This window comes from Pseudonaja textilis, chromosome 2 (genome assembly GCF_049901715.1).
Source record: "Pseudonaja textilis isolate UNSWEBS1 chromosome 2, rPseTex1.2, whole genome shotgun sequence".
Classification (NCBI taxonomy): domain Eukaryota; kingdom Metazoa; phylum Chordata; class Lepidosauria; order Squamata; family Elapidae; genus Pseudonaja; species Pseudonaja textilis.
The window spans coordinates 103,882,072-103,906,531 of NC_141991.1; the positions used below are offsets into that span (position 1 = coordinate 103,882,072).

Genomic DNA, 24,460 nt, shown 5'->3' on the forward strand with positions numbered 1-24,460 from the left:
TTTTAACTGAAACTTGACAACTAAACAGTAGAACCCCAGGAAAAGAAAGTGAAAAAAAAGCAAAAAGAACCAGTTTGCATGTATTTGGATTACTTGGTGATCTTTGGATTCTTGGTTATTGCATTTGAATGACTAAAATCAATCGGGTGGTTGTTTAAAAATTTATACAATGGCACTACTTCTGGATGAATTGAAAATGGAACTTAAAAAGTAGAAAGAAGATGCACAAGAAAAGAAGGGCTCTTTTGGCTTCGTTTTTCAATTCTTAGAAATGGAGATTTGGAACTATGAGAAACAACAAGAAACGTATGCAAAACAAGAAGACTGGGACAAAGAAGAAGCCATCTTTAATGAACAAGTAATTCTATGTGGGGAAGAAAAGGGAAAGGAGGGAAAGAGAATGGAGAATTTAAGACTTAAAGAAACAACCAAAGAAAAGAAAAATAATTCAAAAAATAAGTATAATACTAAAAAGCAACAGAAGAGGGGAATACAGAAGAGAGAAATAGAGGTAGAGAGACAAGGGGGTAAAAGGGGGAGAGAGAAGAAGAGAGGGAAGAAGGAAAGGAAAAGAAGTTACAAAGGACAGAAACAAGATATAGAGAAACAGGGCCTATTTAGAGATAATGGGTGAAAATCTAACTGAAAAAGGGATTCTGTAAAGGTACATAAGATTGTATTGTTATATTAGTAATAGAAATAACTTTAGAAAATTGGAAACAATGTATGATTAAAATGAGGGATAAAATAGTGTAATTTAGTGAAATGTTTGTCAATAAAATAAATGAAATAAAATAAATGAGAAAATTGAATTTGGAAGGGACGGGAACATTTTAATTAGTTAATGTTTTATAAAATATAAGTGAAGGGGGGGAATTAATTATGGAAAGCTTATAACTGTTCCCATAGAAGTATGATATTTAATTGAAAAGTAATGTTAAAGAAGTTAAGATTTTAATGAATATTAACATTAATGATAGAATTGAATTGGAATGGAATGTGTTGTTTTAATTATATATATTTGTAATCTTTTTTTTTTTTAAGAATCTAGTGTGTATTTTAAGAATGTACCAAGCAGAATCCGAATGGAAGTTATGTATTATATTGAATGTTATAACTTTAAGGTATATATTGAAGCTTAAATGAATTAAATGGATACACTTAAAAGATTTAAAGGTGTCATACTCCAATCAGCAACTACAGGAGAAACTTTGTTTAATGAGAAAAGATAATATGAAATTGAACAGGACAGACAAAAAGTATAAATATAATGATTTGAATTGAGACGAGATAATTAAAATAAAATTGAGAAAATTAAAAGAGGGGAGAAGCTATGTAGAAAATGTAAAACAGTAATAAGATATGGAATAGAACATAAAAATGAGCATGAAATTGAATTTGTGTCAGTACGAAGAAATGTAACCCGGGATTATGCTACTTTCAAAAAAGATGTTTTATTTGTATTTTTTTGTGTGAAAACTCAAAATAAAATTTACAAAAAAAAAATAGCAAGAATGTTCAAGAACAAATCTGAAAAATGCTGGAAATGTCATCAGATACCTGGCTCATATTACCATATGTGGTAGACGTGCGTAGATGCTAAAAGATATTGGACTAAAATCCACACATGGTTGGAAAAAATGACAAAAAAAACATATAGACTTGAAACCAGAGATATTTTTATTGGGAATTTTACCTGAAATATACAGTAAGGAATTGAAATATTTGATTGTAAATATATTAACAGCGGCTAGGATTGTATTTGCTAAAAAGTGGAAAAATGAGAAAATACCAATGCAGGAGGAAGTTATCAAGAAAATAATGGAATGTGCTGAAATGAGTAGATTGACATTTGAAATTAGAGAACAAGAAGATAAACAATTTTGTAAGATTTGGGATTTATTTTATCAATGGTTAGACAATAAAACATGGTAATGAAATATGTAGATTTTTAGAATATATAAAGATGTATTATTTTTATTATAATCATAATATAATTATAGGATAGATTTGGGATGATAATATGAATTGTCATAAAATAAATCAATTAAAATATGGATTATTTTGCAAAACATGAATGAATAATAGTATAGTCAAATGAATGATTAATAATGATATCAATGTATTTAGGAATATTTGACAGATAATCTGAGAACATATCCAAGTAATTGTAAGTGATGACTATGAAGTGGATGCACAAAACAATTTGTAAACCAACCGACACGCCGTATGTACATATGTGGAAGATGGCTTGATGTTTTTATGTTGTGTTTGTCTATGTTTGTTAAAAAAAATAAAACTTAAAAAAAAAGAGAGAGAGAGAGAGAGAACATCCACAAATGGATGAGGAACTGGAATGTGGCATTAGCATTTCATGTATCACATCACTTCGCATGTATGAGGGGTCTTTGGTACTCTCTGAGCTTGGTTGTTTTTTTTGTTTTGTTTTGCAGACTTTTTATTACCCAAAGTGACCTCATCAGTGCTAGTAAGGAACAGGGTTTGCTCTCAATTTATATTCTAGTGCTGATGGGGTTGATCTTAGAGGTTTTTTGGCTGGGCTTGTTTGGCAGTTTCTTGATTGGATATTGCTTACTTCTTGATTGTTGATCTGATGTTAATCTTGGAGTAAATCTATGCTCATCTGGCTGCTGATTATTGATGGAGAGGAGCTGAGGTAAAAAAAGACCTAACTACCTCTCATCAGCAATGAGAACCCAGATGAGCATAATTAAAAATTTATGATCTTGTGGGGCCACACTGATAGCTGTCCAGAGCTGCATGCAGCCTGTGCATCAGACACGCCTGATTTAGAACAATAGTTTGTTTTAATCAGAATTGGTGAACAAACTAGGGGTAGAGATAATATTCATTCCTTCTACAAAATAGAAGTTTTACTAATCAATAGGGATTCAGTTTACCTTGCAGTTGCTGCATGTGAGAATTAAGGAACTTGGCAAGCAGCCTTGAGTACCTGAAGAAATTTTGTACTTTCAGACTGGCAAGATTGATTTTGGCCCTCCTGGCTAACCAGACAGGAAACACTACTAGATAAGCTAAATCTAATTTACTGTATGGCTATATTAACAGAATGTTACAAATCTGAAAGTGCACAATTCCTGCTCACTTTTAACTTCTAGACCTTTAGGGTGGGTCCTTCCTAAGTTTCTTTGACTGCAGGTTTGAATTGTACAGGTGAAACTCGAAAAATTAGAATATCGTGCAAAAGTTCATTTATTTCAGTAATGCAACTTAAAAAGTGAAGCTAATATATGAGATATAATATATGAGCTAATATATATTACATTCAAAGCAAGATAGTTCAAGCTGTGATTTCTCATAATTGAGATGATTATGGCTTACAGCTCATGAAAACACCAAATCCACAATCTCAGAAAATTAGAATATTACATGCAATCAGTAAAACAAGGATTGTACATAGAACAATATCAGACCTCTGAAAAGTATAAGCATGCATATGTACTCAGGACTTGGTTTGGGCCCCTTTTGCAGCAATTACTGTCTCAATGCGGCATGGCATGGAAGCTATCAGCCTGTGGCACCACTGAGGTGTTATGGAAGACCAGGATGCTGCAATAGCTCTTCTGCATTGTTCGGTCTCATGTCTCTCATCTTTCTCTTGGCAATACCACATAGATTCTCTATGGGGTTCAGGTCAGGCGAGTTTGCTGGCCAATCAAGCACAGTAATCCTATGGTCACTGAACCAGGTTTTGGTGCTTTGGGCAGTGTGGGCAGGTGCCAAGTCCTGCTGGAAAATGAAGTCAGCATCCCCATAAAGCTCGTCTGTGGAAGGAAGCATGAAGTGCTCCAAAATCTCCTGGTAGACAGCTACGTTGACCCTGGACTTAATGAAGCACAGTGGATCAACACCAGCAGATGACATGGCTCCCCAAATCAACAGACTGTGGAAACTTCACACTGGACTTCAAGCATCTTGCAGTGTGTGCCTCTCCATTCTTCCTCCAGACTCTGGGTCCTTGGTTTCCAAATGAGATGCAAAAGTTGCTCTCATCAGAAAAGAGGATTTTGGACCACTGAGCAACAGACCAGTTCTGTTTTTCTTTAGCCCAGGTAAGAGGCTTCTGACGTTGTTTGTTGTTCAGGAGCAGCTTGACAAGAGGAATACGACATTTGAAGCCCATGTCCAGGATCTGTCTATGTGTGGTAGCTCTTGATGCACTGACTCCAGCCTCAGTCCACTCCTTGTGAAAGTCCCCAACCCTTTTGAATGGCCTTTTCCTGACAATCCTCTCCAGGCTGCGGTCATCCCTGCTGCTTGTACACCTTTTTCTTCCACACTTTCCCCTTCCACATAACTTTCTATTAATGTGCTTTGATACAGCACTTTGGGAACACCCAACTTCTTTTCCAATTACCTTTTGAGGCTTTCCTTCCTTATGGAGGGTGTCAATGATGGTTTTCTGCACAACTGTCAGGTCAGCAGTCTTTCCCACGATTGTGATTCCTACTGAACCAGACTGAGAGACCATTTAAAGGCTCAGGAACCCTTTGCAGGTGTTATGGCTTAATTAGATGATTAGAGTGGGACACTTTGAGCCTAAAATATTGAACCTTTTCACAATATTCCAATTTTCTGAGATTGTGGATTTGGGGTTTTCATGAGCTGTAAGCCATAATCATCTCAATTATGACAAATCACGGCTTGAACTATCTTGCTTTGCATGTAATGAGTCTATCTCATATATTAGTTTCACCTTTTAAGTTGCATTATTGAAATAAATGAACTTTTGCACGATATTCTAATTTTTTGAGTTTCACCTGTAGGTTCTTGCTTCTCTTGTCTAATGGTTTTCTAGACAGGGTCTGCTCTTCCCTTTCTTCAGTTATCTATGAATTTTATTATACAAAGAAATAGCTTGTTCAGACAATCTTTCCAAGATGGGAGAAAATGGGGGTGATGCAGGGGGAGTGGGAGAGCTTAGCGACAGTACAACATATAACCGATTGTAATGGCAAAAATAGAAGAGAGAAGTGCTGCAAAGGTCATAAATGTAGGCATTGGTCACAAAATTCCTTTTTCATCACTGCTGTAACTGGAAATGATAACTTTCCAGGCCAGTCACTAATCAAGGTCTACCCTTATATTTCTTGGCTGGTTTTAACGGCAAAACATCACCCAAAGCAACTTATAAACAGGAAATCATACTGTTATTATTGCCACTATTACTATCAGTTTGTAAAATACTACAAAATGCTCTAGTCTGAAATAAGGTCCTCCCACCCTTGTGAGATCCAGGTATTCCCTGGTGTTTCCAAGTGTCCTGAAGATCTGGCAAGGGTAGTAGGTCTGCTTTTGGTACAGCCTTGTTTTTTGTTATCTTTTGTTCCTTGTTTTTTACTTATGTTGTTTTATTGTAGGTTTTTGTTTTAACCTGTAAATCTTCTAGAGTTATAGGGAATCAAGCAGTGTATAAGCTTAATTAATAAATAAATACTGCAGCAGCAGCTAGTTACTTATATCTGCTAGTGCAAGCTCTGGCACTAGAATAGAAGGAAAACCCTATTCAGGAAAAGTAAAGAAATGAATCTTTTGGGCTTTCTTTAAAAATGACAGTAATGAGACTTTAATGGGTAGATGTTAATTGACCAAAATAATCACTTTCAAAGATTTTAATTTTAATACAGTCAGAAAGTTCCATATCTGATCTTAAATCACAAACAGGTTGACATGGGTAAAGGAAATCCCAAATTGCTTCTATGTTTTAAATATTGGAACCAATATTTTGAAACAGTTTGGAAATACACACCAATAAAAATGATGAACTTGATGTCACAGTTATCACATGTTTTCTCTTTCTCATTCCTACCAACTTATATATACAGACAATTTCCAAAGGCTACTCCATCACATAGAATTCTTGCCTGCAGGTGTTATTACTTTAAATTATTAGTTTTCAAGAAATAAGCTTTTGGAATTGAAATCTTTAATCATACCATATGCTAGAGCAAACACTACACCAAATTAAGCTTTGCCTCTTCAACTAATTTTTCATTTCACCTTTCTCACTAATTTATAAACAGGATCAATCTTACTACTTTCACAACTTCTCTTCCTGCAGTATTTCTACTTTAATTAATCAAATCAATCAAGCTTATAGGTTCATAATGATTCCTTTCCCAAAAGTATGCTCAAATAGACTAATGCTTCAACTATGCATCTGAAGCAGAACTTTTTAAAAAGCAGATATTCATCAATCATTTATTTTTGGATAACCAAGTAGCTCAATCATTTTTCTGTACTCTCTCATTTCATCTATCCGTTCATGTTACTTAATAGAATAGTCTTTTTCCATATGACATTCATTTGAGTCACTGTGATCAAGTAAGTGCATATACAAATTTTTTAAACAAGCAAACATGGCTTCTAGTGCAATTTCCTAGCACTCATCCTTAATCCTTACATTACTGATGTGTAACATGGGACATCTCCCACCTATGTAGTCTTACTTTCATTTGAAAGTACAATGAATATGATTCTAACCCATATTTTCCAACATACTTAATGTACTCTTCATCTCTCTTTGAGATCAAATTACCTTTATTTAAGTCTATTACATATTTTCCTTTCTTTCTCTTAATTTCACAAGCAAACTACATATCTATTTTTCTCATTAATTCATTTTCTTAACATTAACTCTTCTTCCATTATATGTGTTGGAGTGGTCACCAGCTGAGTCCAGAGGTATTTATCTCTGACCAATCAAAGACTTCATACAAAGTCTTTTTAATAAACGAACACTAGATAATCAGCCTTAGTCATATCTGTACTACAAGTAGCATTCTCTCCTAAAAATAATGATTCTGGCCAGTTTTGCCCCAATTGAATACCAGAAATGCAACTGAAGTTTAGCTTTATCTCAAGTATGCTAGTGCTATTTTAGTCAAGTCAAGGTTCTGCTGCCTGAGCATAGAGATACAGATTATGTAATGACACATTCAGCAAATAGAGTATTCCTTAATTATATACCCTAACCTATTATATGGAAAAGTAAATATATTCAAATATTTCCCCAATTGCTAGAAAAGCTACACACACACACACACACACACACACACACACATACATAATTTAGAATAAACAATACAGGTAGTCTCTAGGTTACAACAGCAACTGGAATCACATTTGCTACCCCTAAATACCACACTCATAAAACAAATGACATCACTTACTAACAGCAATTCTGGAAGTCCTGCTTCTGTCGTTAAATAAGGATAACAGGGATCATTAAGCAAGGACCTCGTGTGACCGCACTTCGACTTTGTTTTGGGGAAACCAACAGGAAACATTGAAAATTGTGATCACACGAATGTGGGGGACACAACAGCTAGAACTCTAATCCTTCATAAGTCTCCCTTGTTCAGCACCATCACAAGTTTGAATGGCTGAATAACTGATTATAACCTGACCATATGCATAATTAAATCCATAAGAATAACAGCAACAACTCATTAATGATCTTCATATTAAGAAATCCAATTTCTATCAAAAGAAAGACTGGTGTAGACTTTAAAACTTATTCTTAAAATGTGTGTAATGTTTAGGAATGAACTTACTAGAATATTAGTCATAATTTAGAGTTTTCCGAAAATGTCAGAGTAAAAGTAACAGAAATCACATCATAGTTATGAGACCCTCAACGTTTAACAGTGAAAGACAATCTTCCTCAGAGACAAAATAAGAAGTAAAAAAAACCTTGCTTATACATGAAGAGAAAGCTCCTGCATTCTTGAATTTTGCTTCTTTTTTCTAGGCCTACTTTAAATTCCTCCTTTCAATAATGTCAAAAAAGATATATGAGACTGGTAAAAAGACAGCTTCAGCCTTGTAGAAATTTAGGAAAGGGAAAACATAGAGAATTGCCTACCATTCTTCCTCATTCTAATATAACAATATATCATATAATATACTGAGTATATGAATACATATAGCATATTAATATTTAAAAATAATCCCCCCTCCAAAAAAATCCCTAAGCAATAACTAAGGCCATTTCACTGTCTTGGCATATGCTTTAAACACTACTAGTTCTCGGTAACTGGGCATGAACATCCGCAAAAGTTTACACATGAGCAGTTTCTTTTCTGCAGAATCTACCAAAGCATGGTAGCCAGTTGTGATTATGGATTCGTATCTATGAAACTGCTCCCTGTTTATTGTATGGAGCTTCATAACATCTGATTAATGCATAAAGTAAATGTATACCAGAACTATAACACAACATCAGAATAATATATCTAGGCACAATATCATTATATATAATCTAGGCATAAAAAGAGAGGTTCATCTATCTTCTGGATTTTGGGAAACAATTCATGAAATGAAATAAATGTTATCAGGCTTATTTATGTACTAAGATTTATTATCCTTTGACAAGTATTATAAGAGAAGAGAGTTTATAATTGGAATATTTTATGGAACCAAGGCACCTATAAAATAGGAAATTATTTTATTTATCTAATAATGTATAAAATCAACTGCTTTCTTAGTAGAATGAGGCATTAGAAATTTTTATTTTTCTGATTGTATAAAGAAGAACTAGCACAATTATATCCATTCTTTAGTTCCACATTATCTAAGATATGTAGAATTAGGAAATTGTAGTTTTTCCTGGCAATGCTCAAATCTCAGCAGCCTCAATGAGTATTGTAATTGTGAAGTACATTGGGAGATAGTTTAACAGTATCTCTGGGGCCACAGGTACTTCATCTCTGTAATATAATATAACTGACTCAGAAACATGGTTTCCTAAGGACACTTCTGAATATGTCTGAAAAACTTCTCAAAATGTTATTACTGCTGGTCTTAGGAGATACATTTTGAGGTTTTTCAGGCATATTCATGTGTGTGTGTGTGTGTGCGCACGTGTGTGTGCACACGTGCACATGCGTTAGAAGGCTCACATACTTACTGGATTGCTTACGAATAATATATATTATTGGAAAACAGATTCAGGAAAAATTTCACACAATGCAGTCCTTTCTTTGCATAATTTATAAATGCAGTCCTTTCTTTGCATAATTTATAAATGTGTTTAGCAGATACAACTTGCACTTTCACTCATCATTTTCTAAACTTGATAATTTTACAAAATTGTGAATAATCTCTCTGTAACTCCTATTGAAAGATAGATATTTGTTTGTAAGTTTTAGAGGAATCTTTTTGAATAAATAAATATAACTTTTAGATTTAATTTGGTATTACGCTTAACATTAGTGTTATTATCTAAACACATTATGGTTCCCTCTGATAATCTGAATCTTAGAAATTGACATATCATTTAAATAAAATTAAAATATCTATTTGAAAAATATTTTTTAATACTTAAAGTATATTCCAGGAGAATAAAATATGTTCGTTTGAAGTACACTGAACTCACTCATTACCATTTATAGAGTGCAAAATTTTTATCAAATAAATACAAAGTGTATTCAATATTTCTGTATATTTATTTATCAAATTACATGCATATCCAGACCTCTGTATGTGAATGAACTAAGCATGAATTGAAAACTGCAAAACTCCTTTTATTCTCTTGTCATATTTGGTAATTTTAAAACAATCACATCTTTTTCTCAGCTATGTCCTTTGCAACTATCCACTTTTAATAATGAACATGATATCTTCAGGATGTATTATTATGAAATATACAATGATTTTGAAAAGGACAGACAAGATCTGCAAGTGAAGGTCTGCAATCTGCAAGATCTTTACATTGATGTTAGGCTCAGCTGTCAAAGAAAACTATTTTTTGAGAACCACCTGTTGGCATTAAAGAAGAAATGAACTGAATTCCATCGAAATTTAATCTTATAAATAAAACAAATTACTGAGTTACATATATAAACCTCATACAACTGTTTTAAAGTAACTAATATTATGCAGAGTTCAGAAATGGAATAATATGGCAAATAAATTAAAGGAATGTGATGAAAAGAAAATGTAAGTAAATCTAGTTTACCAACATCATTCACCGTACCTCTCAATCTTTTCATTTTTGCAAATCATCCTTGCTTTTATCACATCTATGCACTGCGTCATATATTGTTTTCTGTTCTTTAAACGTTTTGCCTTTAATTATGTTTAATTTTAAAAGAAGACTGCTGTAACTCAATACAAAGTAATTTTGAAAAATACTATTATTTTCACAATAATAATAATTTTAATGCCAGTGAGAGTTAAAAGGAACAGACAGTACTGTAGATATGAACACAACAATAAGTTCATTCATATACAGGTAAAAATAAGTATATAAATTGAGTCATTTGCATAACTTTACAGCTGTATTAATTCATGATATGAAAAATTCCTGCAAGGTACTATAATTGTGCTGATGATCTCTTTTTGGCTATTATTAACATATTATGGGCTAACACACAGTTATGCTTACTGTAGCCTGCTGGAAAGTTTCACGATCATCTCCGCCTCTCTCCTTTTGAAGGTGAAGGGGGCAATGTGATTACTACCCATTGTTGCTTGAGTATCACTTCAGCCAGGAAAAGGATTATAAAAATGACAGGAAAACACAGTGCTGTTACCATATAATGCAAGAACATGCGTAGAAAGTCACTGAGAAGAAAGCCTGCTTCAGACAAAATATACACATTATTTATCTTCTTTATGTTTCTACTTGAAAAATAAAAAGACACTATAGTATGTAAGTTAATTTGAAAGCCTTGTTAAAATCAATGTACATTAAACTGCACTATGTTAAATAAAAGCAGAATGTTACAATCTGAAGCTTACTTGAAAGTAAGTCATATGGAAATCTATCTGAACTTCTAAGTAAATTCATTACATTTTAATTTGCAGTGAAGTACCTTTGGTTAACATATGAATAAACTACAGTTGAATTGTTTGTGAACTGATAATCTTAATGACATGTATTTTTTTCACACTGTTTCACCATACTTTTGAAAGGGGGGTGGGGGTATTAAGAATCTTTCCACAAAAATAGACAGGAAGTAATGCACATAGAAATGACTATATCAAAATCTCCTGAGCATTCTGCTTAGCAAGTATAAAAAGACAGCTCATGCTTTTTATATTTTTTGAGAATTTTTTAAAAATAAAATCCAACTAGAGACTTAAAAAGAGAGAGAATAAGCACTTAATCATATGTGGAATTTTAACAGAAGGGGAGTGTGTGGGAGAATCCAACTACCCTTTTTGGATTTTTTTTTTACAATATATATGGAAAACTCAATTTTGAGGCAACTTGTCCAAAGATAAGCTAAAGATTACTACAGCAAGATTGATACATCATATAGAGTCATCACAATTCCTAAAATGACACATTTGAATCTGTCCTTTCAAATATTGAAATGCAGTTACTTATATGTGGCACTAGACATGAATTAAAGAATTATAGTAATTAATCTGTCTAATCCTGCATTCTAACTGTTTCAGACAAAGTAATATACTTTAATTGTTTCAGCAGTAATTATTATTTTAATATGATAATTTCATATAATTCTTAAAAGGAATTTACTGCAAATATATTTTTCAGACACGATAGAAGATTTCACTTTATTCCTTACTTATTATGATCAGTTTTAAAAAGTGGGAATATAGTTGCTTGAATCCTTGAAATACGCATGTTATTAATTTTTCTCCTTTCATGGGAAATTGCCAGTTCTCTAGAGTTCCAGAATATTTTGGCATATTTCTACAGCACATCTCAACTCAGATACTGAGCCAACAAGTGGGACTCCAAAGGAACGCTGAAAAATTACAAGGTTAAAATATCAATAACCTATTTTTATTTTAGATACAAAAATATTTATGGCCCAGATTAATTGCACATCTCGCCTGATATTGCTTAATGAAAGCAGAGTCACTTTTAACTTGAACTGCCACAAGATGATCTAAAGGGATTGTTAACACCTGAGAATTCCTACAGCATCTTGCGGCTAATAATCAAGAACCTTTGTACGTTTTCATTAGTTATTTATTGTTTTAATATATTAGCCTGACCAAATTAATTTTATTTTAGCAAGCCAACACTAATTAGGGGTAACATTTCTTTCTACAAAGCTATTGCCCTTGGATAATCTGACCAACTCTGTATCTGAAGACAAACTAATAGCTTTTAGAAAAAAGCTCATAAATTGGCACTTACAAACCAAAGATTAAATTACTACATCATCTCTTGCCCTCTCTTACTGTAATTAGTTCAATAGTGTTAAGCAAAAATAGAAAACATAAATGACTTAATAGCAATTATGAAATGATAATCGAAAATAAATTTTGAAGGAATGCAGCCAAACTAAAATCTAATGAATTCTAAAGATCAGAGATTCAATTTATATCCTGCAGCTAGACTACAATGAAGCCCCCTTGGAAGAAAGATGCATAAATATTTCCCTGGGTTTATGACACAGTTCTGCAAATAGCTGCATAGTATGTTTCTAGATCCCACCTCTGAATGTATGCTGAAATTAAAGGCTTTATGCCCAATACTTTAAAATTTGATAGCAATGCAATAGAAAGCAAGAAGCATAATTAGTATTTCCATATTCTGTTTTCTATCTAATTCATCATAGCTTCTTAAATTACCAATAGTAAATATATAAATGAGTTTTCTGCCCCAAGCTCAAATCACTATTACAGCAGTATGTGTTAGTGTCGTTTCCTTTTTTCTGTATATGTATATATTCTATACATTGTTTTCTGTATATAATATTCTATATTGATCTGTCCAGCCTTCAAAATAATTTTAGTATATTTTATTAAAGATTGATTATAAATATATCTGTATCTAAAGTACTGCAGCCAAGCAACAGATGCAAAATATATGTAAATATGAGAAATGATACTAATGAGATACAGACCTTATATGAATCCTCACATAGTGAAGGATTGCCCATATTAAGAGTACATGGTGAAACAAGCAATGGAAAAGTAAATTATGTTTAAAAACCATGAACTATCAAAGCACACTGCCGGGGGGCGGGGGATCTACTCTAGATACTATATAAACTAATTCAGAAAAACTAACTCAGAATGATTCTGACCAAATGCTAATAACCACAACTGAAAAATATTCAAATACAATAAATGATAATAAAACAGTTTTCTGTCAAACTCATATTCTAGAATCAATTCAGATATATTGTATATATGTTATACAGCATTATAATCACAAAGACAACAAATAAAGTAACATTTGCAATACAAAACGAAATATAACTTCTCAAGATGGAACAAAAAATAACATACTTTGGCTGTGTTATATTTACTGACACAGCCAAATTTAATAGATTTTTAAATAATGACCTTTAAAGAAGATATATTTCTATATATATATAAAGAAATGAATTTTAAATTTATCCGTGCCTCCTAAGCAAATCCAGATTTTGCAACTAAGAAAATATATCTACAGATAATTTTTTGAAGAATATACGCATCATTAAATATTTCCTTTTCCATTATCCTGAAAGAAACAAAGATTAACAATTTAAACTTCCAAAATGGTGCAACTAGACACAAAACCCCTGCTTCATAAAAGGAACCATTCTATCTTAGCTTTCTTATAAATGGAATGACACATTATTTCACAAGACTTATCAACACAGTTGTTTGGAACTGAAGTTCAATTTAGAATCAATAGGAGCAATTAACTTTTAAAGAAAATCTAGAAGACTGGAAAGTAAATTTCAACTAATCAAAGTCTTGGTCTCTCTGTCCATAGTCTTTTAATACTATATACTAATCTGATTCTGAATAATCAACTTAAAACAGTTCAAGAATACTAACCATAAAGGTTTTCAAAAGATAAGTGAAAAATTTCTAGATGAAAAGGTCTTATTTGTTAACTTATGGTATCCTAAAAATAAAGGTAAATGATGAACATATGACAAAAGTATTTAACCTTGAAAACTTCAGTGCAATGACACATATACACAGAAGCAGGTGCACTGAATTCAATGGAACTTCTTATCAGACAATTGTAATTTGTAACCTAAATTTCTCAAAGAAGGGGAATCTATCTGTAAGGCAAGAAAAATGATACAATGGATCTGATTATTAATTACCCAATGCAATTTATATCATACAAACTGTCATAGATGATGGAATAGATTTATTCACTGAAAAGGAATAACAATGATGTATTTATGTCAAGCACCAGTTATACAGGAATTGGATTGGAACAATCTGAAATTCACTATAGTCTTTGAAAGTTAATTACTACAGAAAAAGCTTTTTTCCATTTTCTATTTTGATAATGCCATTTAGCTTTAAAGAACATAGCAATATTTCCAGAAGCATAAGGGAAATTAAGGAGGCCAGGATTTGAACCTAGAAGCTGTTATGACAAAAGCTACTATCACAAAGAGAAATTCTAATTTGGAAGTCACTGGTAACGAAAATCTTTTGAACTGATGGATGCCTACTATAAATAATTTCTTGTGAAGAAAAAAATTATCAAAAAGAGAAGAAAGAAGGCACAGAAAATATGAGGCCAGTGTGAAAAGACTGAAGTCTGGAGATTTCACATATTTTATTGCAGGAAGTAAATCCTACAATAAAAAAAAAAACCTGACAGACAAATCTAAAAGACAAATTTGAAATTCTTTAGGAATTTTTTTTTAGTATCATTTTTTTCTAACTTTTCGATCTCCTCATTTAAATATATCCTTATGCTGACTTCCTTATGAGGAATACCTTCTTTCTACATCTGTTATCATTTTAGCAATAATAGTAAACATATTCTTAATTTCTCAAAATACATGGTAGGTAGACAGAAGAAATAAAACCTCAGTCCAAATAAATGTTTTTGTGATTTGAATTAAATATATGTGAGACAATAGTTCTAGCTTGTGGAACTTCTGACTTTATACTCACATGTGTGGATTCTGAAAAGGAACTCCAGGATTCAAAGTAAATCGTGCTGTGGATTTGAAAGGTGGATTTGCAAAGTTCAGCTTCAGTGCTCTGCGCTTACCTGAGGAATAAACACAAACTCTTGTCGGGAAGAGAACATAGATTACTATATTAAAAACATTAGAATAAAACAGGAAGCACAATAACCTCTTCCTTGCAACAGTTTGGATTACCACTGAACAATTTTTATGACATCACTTACAAAAACAGTAAGGTTTTCATATTTAGCACCAGGTTATGTTGCTCAAAATAAATTTGCATCTGATAAATAACTTGATTGCTCTAGATTTATCTTTCATTGGGGTATTAAACAAATTTCATTATTTTCAGAAGTGAATAGTAAAGATATTCAATTTCGATTTTCAATAAGATGATTATAATGTAACAACTATATATAAAAACCAAACACGAATTGGTTGAAATTATGAGATGTAGGATGTAGAACATGAGAGCAAATTAAAAGAAAAAGGTCACAAATGAATAGGAAATATTTTGAGCAATCAATCACAAAACCTGACTGAGATTTCTGGCAGATGAGAAGAACATTCTGTTGCCATTTCCTGATGGGTAGCATGGGATTCAAGGAACAAGTGCATATGTCACTATAGTTATAAAGAGTGTGTTATTGATTATATTCAATAAACCATAATTTAATCACAGTTTATTGAATAAAGCACAATTTGTTTCTTTTACCTAAAATGCCTAGACCATAAATTATGGTTTATAAACCACAAAATTCCAAACCCAAACCAAATAAATTTAGTATTTGTGGGAATTACTAATACCTATAATTACTGAGAAAACAAATGTGAATGTGCCAGGTTGTTGTTCCCATGGCCAGTTAATACAGGAAATGTGAAATCCCAGAGTAAAAAATACTGTACTTCTGAGTTAAAAGCTAGGTACTAATCTTGTGTGAAGAACTCCCCAAATTTGGCTGTGCATGCACGTGGATATGCAAAAGACGCTTCCACTGGGATTGCTGCAAAGATGGATTTTTTTACCACGGCTGCGAAGACTTTGTGCTGTAACATTTTAATCAGTGGCCTTGAGCATGAACAAAACGTTTGTACAAAACATGGCATAGTATAATATATGGATGTAATACCTGGCATAATAATATCTCTTATGAGCAGTCAAGTGCCTGGTGCATTTTCTAAAATTTAATGTACATGTTCCTCGAGAGATATTTAAATCCACAATAACATTAAACATACTTATAAAACACTTTACTGCATATACTTTTTAATGAAATATACTAGGTAATTTTTGACTTATGACCACAATTGAGTCCCAAATTTCCATTGCTAAGCAAGACAAGCAAGTTGTGAATTTTGCCCCATTTTGTCATAGTAGTTAAGTGAATCACTGCAATTGTTAAGTTACTAACATGGTTGTTAAGTGAATCTGGCTTCCCCATTGACTTTTCAGAATTGATGAAAAGTGGACAAAAGTTGATTTATAGTAAAGTAAAGTAGAGAAAGAATTTCATGACAGTAAGAGCTGTGGACTGCTTTGTGAAGACATACATTCTCCTTCACTGGAGATCATTAGATTGAGAAGCTAAATGGGCAAAATGCTTTAGTAGATCCCTCACTGTAGAGCACAGATGTCAAACTCGATCGCGTCACGTGACATCACGGGACGTATCATGAAATTTTTTGCCTTTGCAGAGTTGAGCTGGCCATGGCGTGTGTGTGATGCACCTGGCCTGGGGGCCGCCAGTTTGACATCCCTGCTATAGAGGATCAGAAATATTAAAATATGAGGAATATATAAAAATACAAAAGGATTCACAAACTTTTAAGTACTACTGTACATTTTATTGCATCGGTCCTTAGAAAATTCTCTTAAGAACAACTGGGAACACTTAGCAGATGCAAATAATACTATCTTTTCTTTACAGAATCAATAAATAACACATGAAACAGTAGGAAGAACAGTGACAAATGAAGCCATGAGGCAGAATAAAAGGAAGATAACATGAATCTTGCAGAATTATTTTATATTGAATTACTGGAGAAAGCCAGGTATATTACATTTCCGAAGAAATCTCTACCAAGGTTTTTTCACAGTGACAGATTAAACAAAGGAAGAAGTGAGCAAACTAGCATTCATTAATATGGTTAAATGTTTGATTTACTGTTCTTCATTTATGTCTCTTTCTTGCCTTATGTTCATATGACGTAACAGAACTATGGAACATTATTATGTAAATATAACATTATTTGTTATATATTTCTAAATAAAACTTCCCTGCAATCCTCCACTTTTTGTAATAAGGGCAAAATTGGGCCTGATAGCATACAGAAATTATAGCAAAATATAAAACGATTGGGTTTTATAATATGCGTGTGTGTGTGTGTGTGTGTGTGTGTGTGTACCAAAATAATCTCCATCAAAAATAATCTGGAAAAAGAAGATACATAGTTTCTATGCTTAAAACTGATTTTTTACAAAACTTTTACAGAAGATGAAAAATTGTGTTTTAATAAGTAGGCTGATCAGAATTAGGATGTTACTTCTAAGTTTTTTTCTAATGCACCACGCAATGTTCTCCAACTATATACATGTTTTAAATAAATATACCTTTATCTTTTATCTTTTTCTGTTTTACTTAGTATTTTATGATGTACTATATATTATTTTTATATATTGTATGCCACCCAGAGTCATGTTTCGTGACACAGCTATATAAATTTGTTAAATAAATAAATTGAGGACATTGTTGTACAGTATATGCTGTCCCCTTCTCAAATGAAATATTGATAAATTTTCATAGGCTTTTTATCTTTTCGTTTTTTGTGGTTAACCTTGAATGTGAAAGGATTACACAATTTTGATCTCTTTTCAGCTTCCAGAAAAAATGGAAAATACTGTATTTAAATGGAATGAAGTTCTATTTAATTGGTTTAACCAAATTTCTAAAGCTGTTTGGAAATGGTACATTTATTTCATACTCTATAGAATATATTGTTGTAAATTGTAAACAGAATACATTGTACAAAAAAAACTGCAAAAAGCTGTAAAATGCCCGCAAAACTATTTCATGGCCAGATACATCATACAAAATTGATGAGCTTTCTTAACTATGCAAGCTCTTGCTATGAAAATTATATTCCAAAATATAATTTAATAATTTAAATTATTTAGTCTTCCTTCCTTCCTTCTGGTGAACAATAAAGCCTATACTAATGTCATTTTCAATGTCTTATTCCTAAGAACAGGACACCCATATGACTCAGCCTGACAACTGTGGAAAAAAAGCCTATCTATGGTGGTATACAATTAAACATTATGTCAATATAGAACATAATAACCAGAAAATAAAGAGAGAGATTGCAACTGAAAGTCTTATTTTATATTAACATCTTATTATCGGAAGAAGCCACACTTAATGCTAAAATTCAATGTTTCTAGCATAGATAATAATCTGAAATAGGGAAGGGCAGGGAAACTCACATCAAGTGCAGCAGAGGAAATGTGTCTTTAAACATTTGTTTCTGTTTTTAACTCAACCAGGAGCCTACAGCTGCTACTTGTGCCAAGGGGAAAGCCCTCTCAAAACAAATTGAAGCCAAGTCCTTTGGTTAGTTTCTCTTGCTCTAAACAAAAATAGGTCAAATAGGCAAGCAATAGGTCAAAAATTGTCCATACCATGGGACCAAATCTTGATCTTGGACCATGTGATTCCCATTTACTTTAAAGAACTATTCAGACAATTACCAGCTACATCAATTATATTTTCCATATAACTTGTCTAAGAACTCAAGTTTGTTATCCATGTAGACATCACAGTCTGCAAGAACAAGAGGAAAACAGCATTCCATAGAACAATGGTTGTCTTGTTGGAACAGAAAACATAAGGACCCCCCCTCCCAAACACTATGCAAATTCTCTTAACACTTTACTTCAGTGTTTCTACTTTCTTCTGCAGCAGCATCTTTTTCATATCCTGCATCTCAAACTAATTAACCAAAGGAAACCCAATATGACCATAATCTAACTTATTTGTTTAAAGATGCTTTATTAGTCTTTGTATTTCTTGCCTATAATGAAAGAGTCTCGTCAGAAATCTCAGAGATAAAATTTTGTCACAAATTACTGAACATCCACAATTATTGCAGAAATATTTATCACTTCTAATTTAAATAGGCATATTTATTAACTTTGAAAAAACATATAAATTATATGCAGGGTGAATATGTTTAAGTAAGTTTATCCAACAGAGAAAAAAAAATGTGTTCTTTAACAGAACTCCCACTACATCATGGCAGGCAATTATAAAAATATAATGTACATAGCAATTAAAAATGAAAGCCATAAGAGGATGAAAAAATGAAAAAAAATGGTGCAGAGCTTCCATTAATCATCCAAATACAATCTGACAAGGATTGATTAAAATGTTTAAGCTTTCTAGACATTTCAGACTCATGGCATACACTAAGTCATGTTTCCACATCATTCTGAGGTAGATAAAAAGTGATATAAATGATTTTTTTTTTCTCATCTTCACACATTTTTTGAATATTGGGAGATTATATTCATATTGAAGGATAGGGTTAGGATGAGCATGATAGTTCCTTTTATTGTTGTCTTATACACATACATAGCAAATGTTCACCCTGGAAATCCTATTCTCTAAATCTTGCTCTCTCAAATATGGGCTCTTGGAATGCAACAATATCTATCAAATGGAAAGCTGTTATAAACAGAGGACAAATGATGGGTGATACGAAAAGGGAAGCTTGAATGCGCTTAAGAGGTTTCAAGTAAAACCTACGAAAAGAGAGTTTTGACTTAAAAGGATAGCACATATTCTTTAGATGCTTAATATCCAAGGTCCATGTCCAACACTTCCAATAAAAGAACCTCATGATAATCTAACCAAATACACTGCTCAAAAAAATAAAGGGAACACAAAAATAAGACATCCTAGATCTGAATGAATGAAATATTCTTATTAAATACTTTGTTCATTACATAGTTGAATGTGCTGACAACAAAATCACACAAAAATTATCAATGGAAATCAAATTTAGCAACCCATGGCGGTCTGGATTTGGAGTTACACTCAAAATTAGAAGTGGAAAAAAACACTACAGGCTGATCCAACTTTGATGTAATGTCCTTAAAACAAGTCAAAATGAGGCTCAGTAGTGTGTGTGGCCTCCCCGTGCCTGTATGACCTCCCTACAATGCCTGGGCATGCTCCTGATGAGGTGGAGGATGGTCTCCTGAGGGATCTCCTAGACTAAAGCATTCCCCAACTCCCGGACAGTCTGTGGTGCAACGTGGAGTTGGTAGATGGAACGAGACATGATGTCCCAGATGTGCTCAATTGGATTCAGGTCTGGGGAACGGGCAGGCCAGTCCATAGCATCAATGCCTTCGTCTTGCAGAAACTGCTGACACACTCCAGCCACATGAGGTCTAGCATTGTCATGCATTAGGAGGAACCCAGGGCCAACCGCTCCAGCATATGGTCTCACAAGGGGTCTGAGGATCTCATCTCAGTACCTAATGGCAGTCAGGCTACCTCTGGTGAGCACATGGAGGGCTGTGCGGCCCCCTAAAGAAATGCCACCCCACACCATTACTGACTCACTGCCAAACCGGTCATGCTGGAGGATGTTGCAGGCAGCAGAACGTTCTCCATGGTGTCTCCAGACCCTCTCACATCTGTCACGTGCTCAGTGTGAACCTGCTTTCATCTGTGAAGAGCACAGGGCACCAGTGGCGAATTTGCCAATCATGGTGTTCTCTGGCAAATGCCAAATGTCCTGTACGGTGTTGGGCTGTAAGCACAACCCCCACCTGTGGATGTTGGGCCCTCATACCACCCTCATGGAGTCTCTTTCTGACCATTTGAGCAGCCACATGCACATTTGTGGCCCGCTGGAGGTCATTTTGCAGTGCTCTGGCAGTGCTCCTCCTGTCCCTCATTGCACAAAGGCGGAAGTAGAGGTCCTGAAGCTGGGTTGTTGCCCTCCTAGGGCCTCCTTCACATCTCCTGATGTATTGGCCTGTCTCCTGGTAGTGCCTTCATGTTCTGGACACTACGCTGACAGACACAGCAAAACTTCTTGCCACAGCTCACACTGATGTGCCATCCTGGATGAGCTGCACTACCTGAGCCACTTGTGTCTCATGCTACCACTAGAGTGAAAGCACCGTCAGCATTCAAAAGTGACCAAACCATCAGCCAGAAAGCATAGGAACTGAGAAGTAGTCTGTGGTCACCACCTGCAGAACCACTCCTTTATTGGGGATGTCTTGCTAACTGCCTATGCTTTCCACCTGTTGTCTATTCCATTTGCACAACAGCATGTGAAATTGATTGTCAATCAGTGTTGCTAACTAAGTGGACAGTCTGATTTCAAAGAAGTGTGACTGAGTTGGAGTTACATTGTGTTGTTTAAGTGTTCCTTTTATTTTTTTGAGCAGTGTATATTAGTCCATGGGTAGCTTGATATCTGAAGGGGGAGCCCTGAAATAATCATTTTAGTGTTTAAGTAGTTTCCTTGAATACTTATATCTACCAATCACATGAAAATAAGTATTTTTATATTACATAGAATTCAAATACATTTTTAGTTTCCAAAAGACAAAAATATTACATATATTTTAAGCTAATTACTGTGGGAACAATTATCATTATTATTCAAGATAAATAACATAAACTAAAGATTTACAAAATAGAATCTCATTTTGGAAAATGAAAAATGGAAGCACTGCCATTGTATTAATGCATGGCCTGTTAGTTAGATCAACAGTGGACACATTCCCAATACCAAGAATGATTTAAAAATAAATTAAAATAGCAGAATACTATAAAACATGTATCTTACTTTGTGCTTTTTCACAGAAGTTTATCTGAAAGCCTAAAGCAAAAAAGATAAGTTCTAGTTCATTTACTGGAAATTACAGATGTTCGTAACCTTTAAAATCACATTTAATGTTCATTTTAAAAAAAAACTTAAGATACCAAATAAAAGGATTAACATAGGTAAAATAATCTGAATTGCAAAGAACAAATTCTAATAATTGATTTTCTTGTTGGTATCAATTGCAATCTCCTTAGGATACTCCTGCAACCTATACTGAGAATATAATTTTCAGAATGGCAAGGGAATTTGAAGTTCCAGAGAATCTGGAGTGCCTTAGCTTAGGAAAAGCTTATCTATAAAAAAAACTGTTCAACTATTTTGTCCAAAATATTTGTAAAGGATTACATGAACATCCAGATCAGATCAACTGATTGATAGAGGTTGCATATTAGCTGTTAATTTAAAAGCAGAAAATTAAAAATAGCTAGTGAGTTTTCCACATGAAGACTTCTGTGGCAACATTCTGAAATTTACAAATACAATTTTGAACATAGTTTTTTCCAGGTTAGGTTAGGTTTCATTGTAATGCATGGATGAGAACGTTTTTTTTAATTAATGACTGCACTCAGACTGAAAGGCACAATAATCACAGAGTGGTCCGAGTGTGGAAGCCAGATTATGTGCTGGTAGATGCGAAGGTTTCCAATTTAAAAGGCAAGAAAACAAAATAACCTGCATATTAGCAGATGCCACATCCTTCTATATACAAAGGAAGTGGCAAATAAATGCAGCAGCTCATTGCCAGACAGCACAGAAAGCAAAATGTGGGTGACAATCGAAGTCATCAAGGACAGCAGCAAGAAACAAGCTATGGATACGAGCAGCAAAAAGTCTTGACTGGGGACTTTCTGGCCTGATAGGAAGAGGCGTGGCAAATATTGATGACTCAGCTCTGGGCAGAAAGGCAGATTCAACACATATGTATGGATTCTCCCATAGGCATACTGGAGAAAGACTTCTCAAATTTGTGGACAGAAACAGACGTGAAGTTAGAAGATAGATTGAATAGAGAACACGTATCAATAAATGTTAGCAGCAACTGAAAACTGTTACCAATATGCAACTATTTAAAACGGGTGGGAATGATGACTCTTTTATGAATTCAACTACCAGAATTGGCTGGCATGATTGGCTCAGGAATTCAGGGAGCTGATATCCCCACATCATAAAAGGGCCACCGTTCTCCAACCCTGCTTTAAAGGATATACAGTTCCCTAGTTGTGTAATTCATATAACCAGAATTATATTTTGCATAAATTCCAATTTTGTTTCTTCAACCTTTATGAAATTAGGCATATACTGATTTTTGCCTTGTTTGGTTAATTTACCAAATTGCTTTATGTTATTTTTGCTGGTTTGAAGAATGATTACCTTTCCTTTGGCTACAGAAATTTATCTTAAGCGTCCTCTGCATGTTTTTAAGGCTACCTTCCCCTTCCCTACCTACCTGTCTCAGGTTTATGAATGTTCTATCCAGTACAAATCCCTTGCTTGCAAATTAACTGAGACTAGTACATTCAGAAAACATATCATTACCTCTTCAGGCAACGTCTCTTAAAATAATACTTTATTTCTTAGATTTCTATCTCATCTTTTCTTTGGTAGTTGACAGCATAAAACATGGCACAAGTAATAGCCACTATTTTTCCATTTTAGGATTGAGAATTAAAATTGTAATAACTTGGCAACCTATAGAATTCCAAGATATTTTAATGACAAATTCAACTCTAATTTTTAGTGTACTACAATATCCAGAGGCAAGCACTAAAGGGCATTTTTACAGTACTGCAGATACAAATACGAGAATTTATAGTACCCTTCTTTGATGATTCTTGACCTCAGCTACCATCATTTAATAAAATGTTTGAAAATGTGTTAGCTTTGAAACAGCACCAAATGACCCTACAAAATTCAAAAGCAAGAAATATAACAATCAAAAGTACTGTAAAAAGCCTTTAGTCATGACACGAAACTCTATTTAGCTATGCACTATTCTATCTTTATTATTAAATATAATTTCAGGTCACACTTAATGAACTACTGGTATAAGGGATAAATATAATCAAACATTATAGAGAGCTTCTGATTCAGTAACAACTCAAGACTTGTAGCATCACAAATGGACTTGGTTGCTCCAAATCGTATCAGGTTTATTTTATTTACTGTTACTACCACAGCATCTGACAAATTGAAGATTTGAACTAGTCTTTCTATCGTATAATCACATTGAAGGTTTCAATCTAAAGGGAAATTTGTAAATTCTTTACAAATAAAATGAATATACACATATATTTTAATTCATCTTAGCCAATAGCAAGAAAGTACATCACTTGATATTTGAGAATGTGCACTCCTGTGTGTGCACAATCTGAAAATTCTATATAAACTCAAGGTGCAGTTAAGTGTTCTATTCACGTTATTACAGAAAACCTTTCAAAAGACCTTTGCTTTATTGTGAATTAGAAACTGAAACTGGTTCACAATAAATCCCCATAGTCTTCTATAATCCTGTATGCAAATACCTGATTGCAAATAGAAAACAAGGGATCTAGGAATATGAGCAAATCGAAAGGAAATAATCATTTCTCAGCTATGACCACCAGTTAGAAACATATCAAGCCACTCATAGCTTATATACATAT

The 24,460-nt window shown here is 33.5% G+C and overlaps 1 protein-coding gene across 9 annotated transcripts in view; it reads right to left on the reverse strand.

Annotated features, from left to right (window-relative positions):
• Window positions 1–24,460, reverse strand: part of MAP2K4 (mitogen-activated protein kinase kinase 4) — a 67,718-nt gene that overhangs the window by 36,002 nt on the left and 7,256 nt on the right. For 2 of the 9 annotated variants that reach the window (XM_026702113.2, XM_087922964.1), the window contains exons 2-4: window positions 21,780–21,812; window positions 14,890–14,989; window positions 10,433–10,528 (exon numbers count right to left, since the gene is read on the reverse strand). The exons of 1 other annotated variant lie outside the window; for it this stretch is intronic. In XM_026702113.2, the coding sequence (XP_026557898.1) occupies window positions 10,433–10,528; window positions 14,890–14,989; window positions 21,780–21,812 (229 nt within the window). Of the gene's footprint in view, window positions 1–10,432; window positions 10,529–14,889; window positions 14,990–18,390; window positions 18,470–18,585; window positions 18,712–21,779; window positions 21,813–24,460 lie in introns of those variants that run through there. 6 more of the 9 variants (XM_087922959.1, XM_087922962.1, XM_026702114.2 and 3 more) reach the window with 6 other exon arrangements.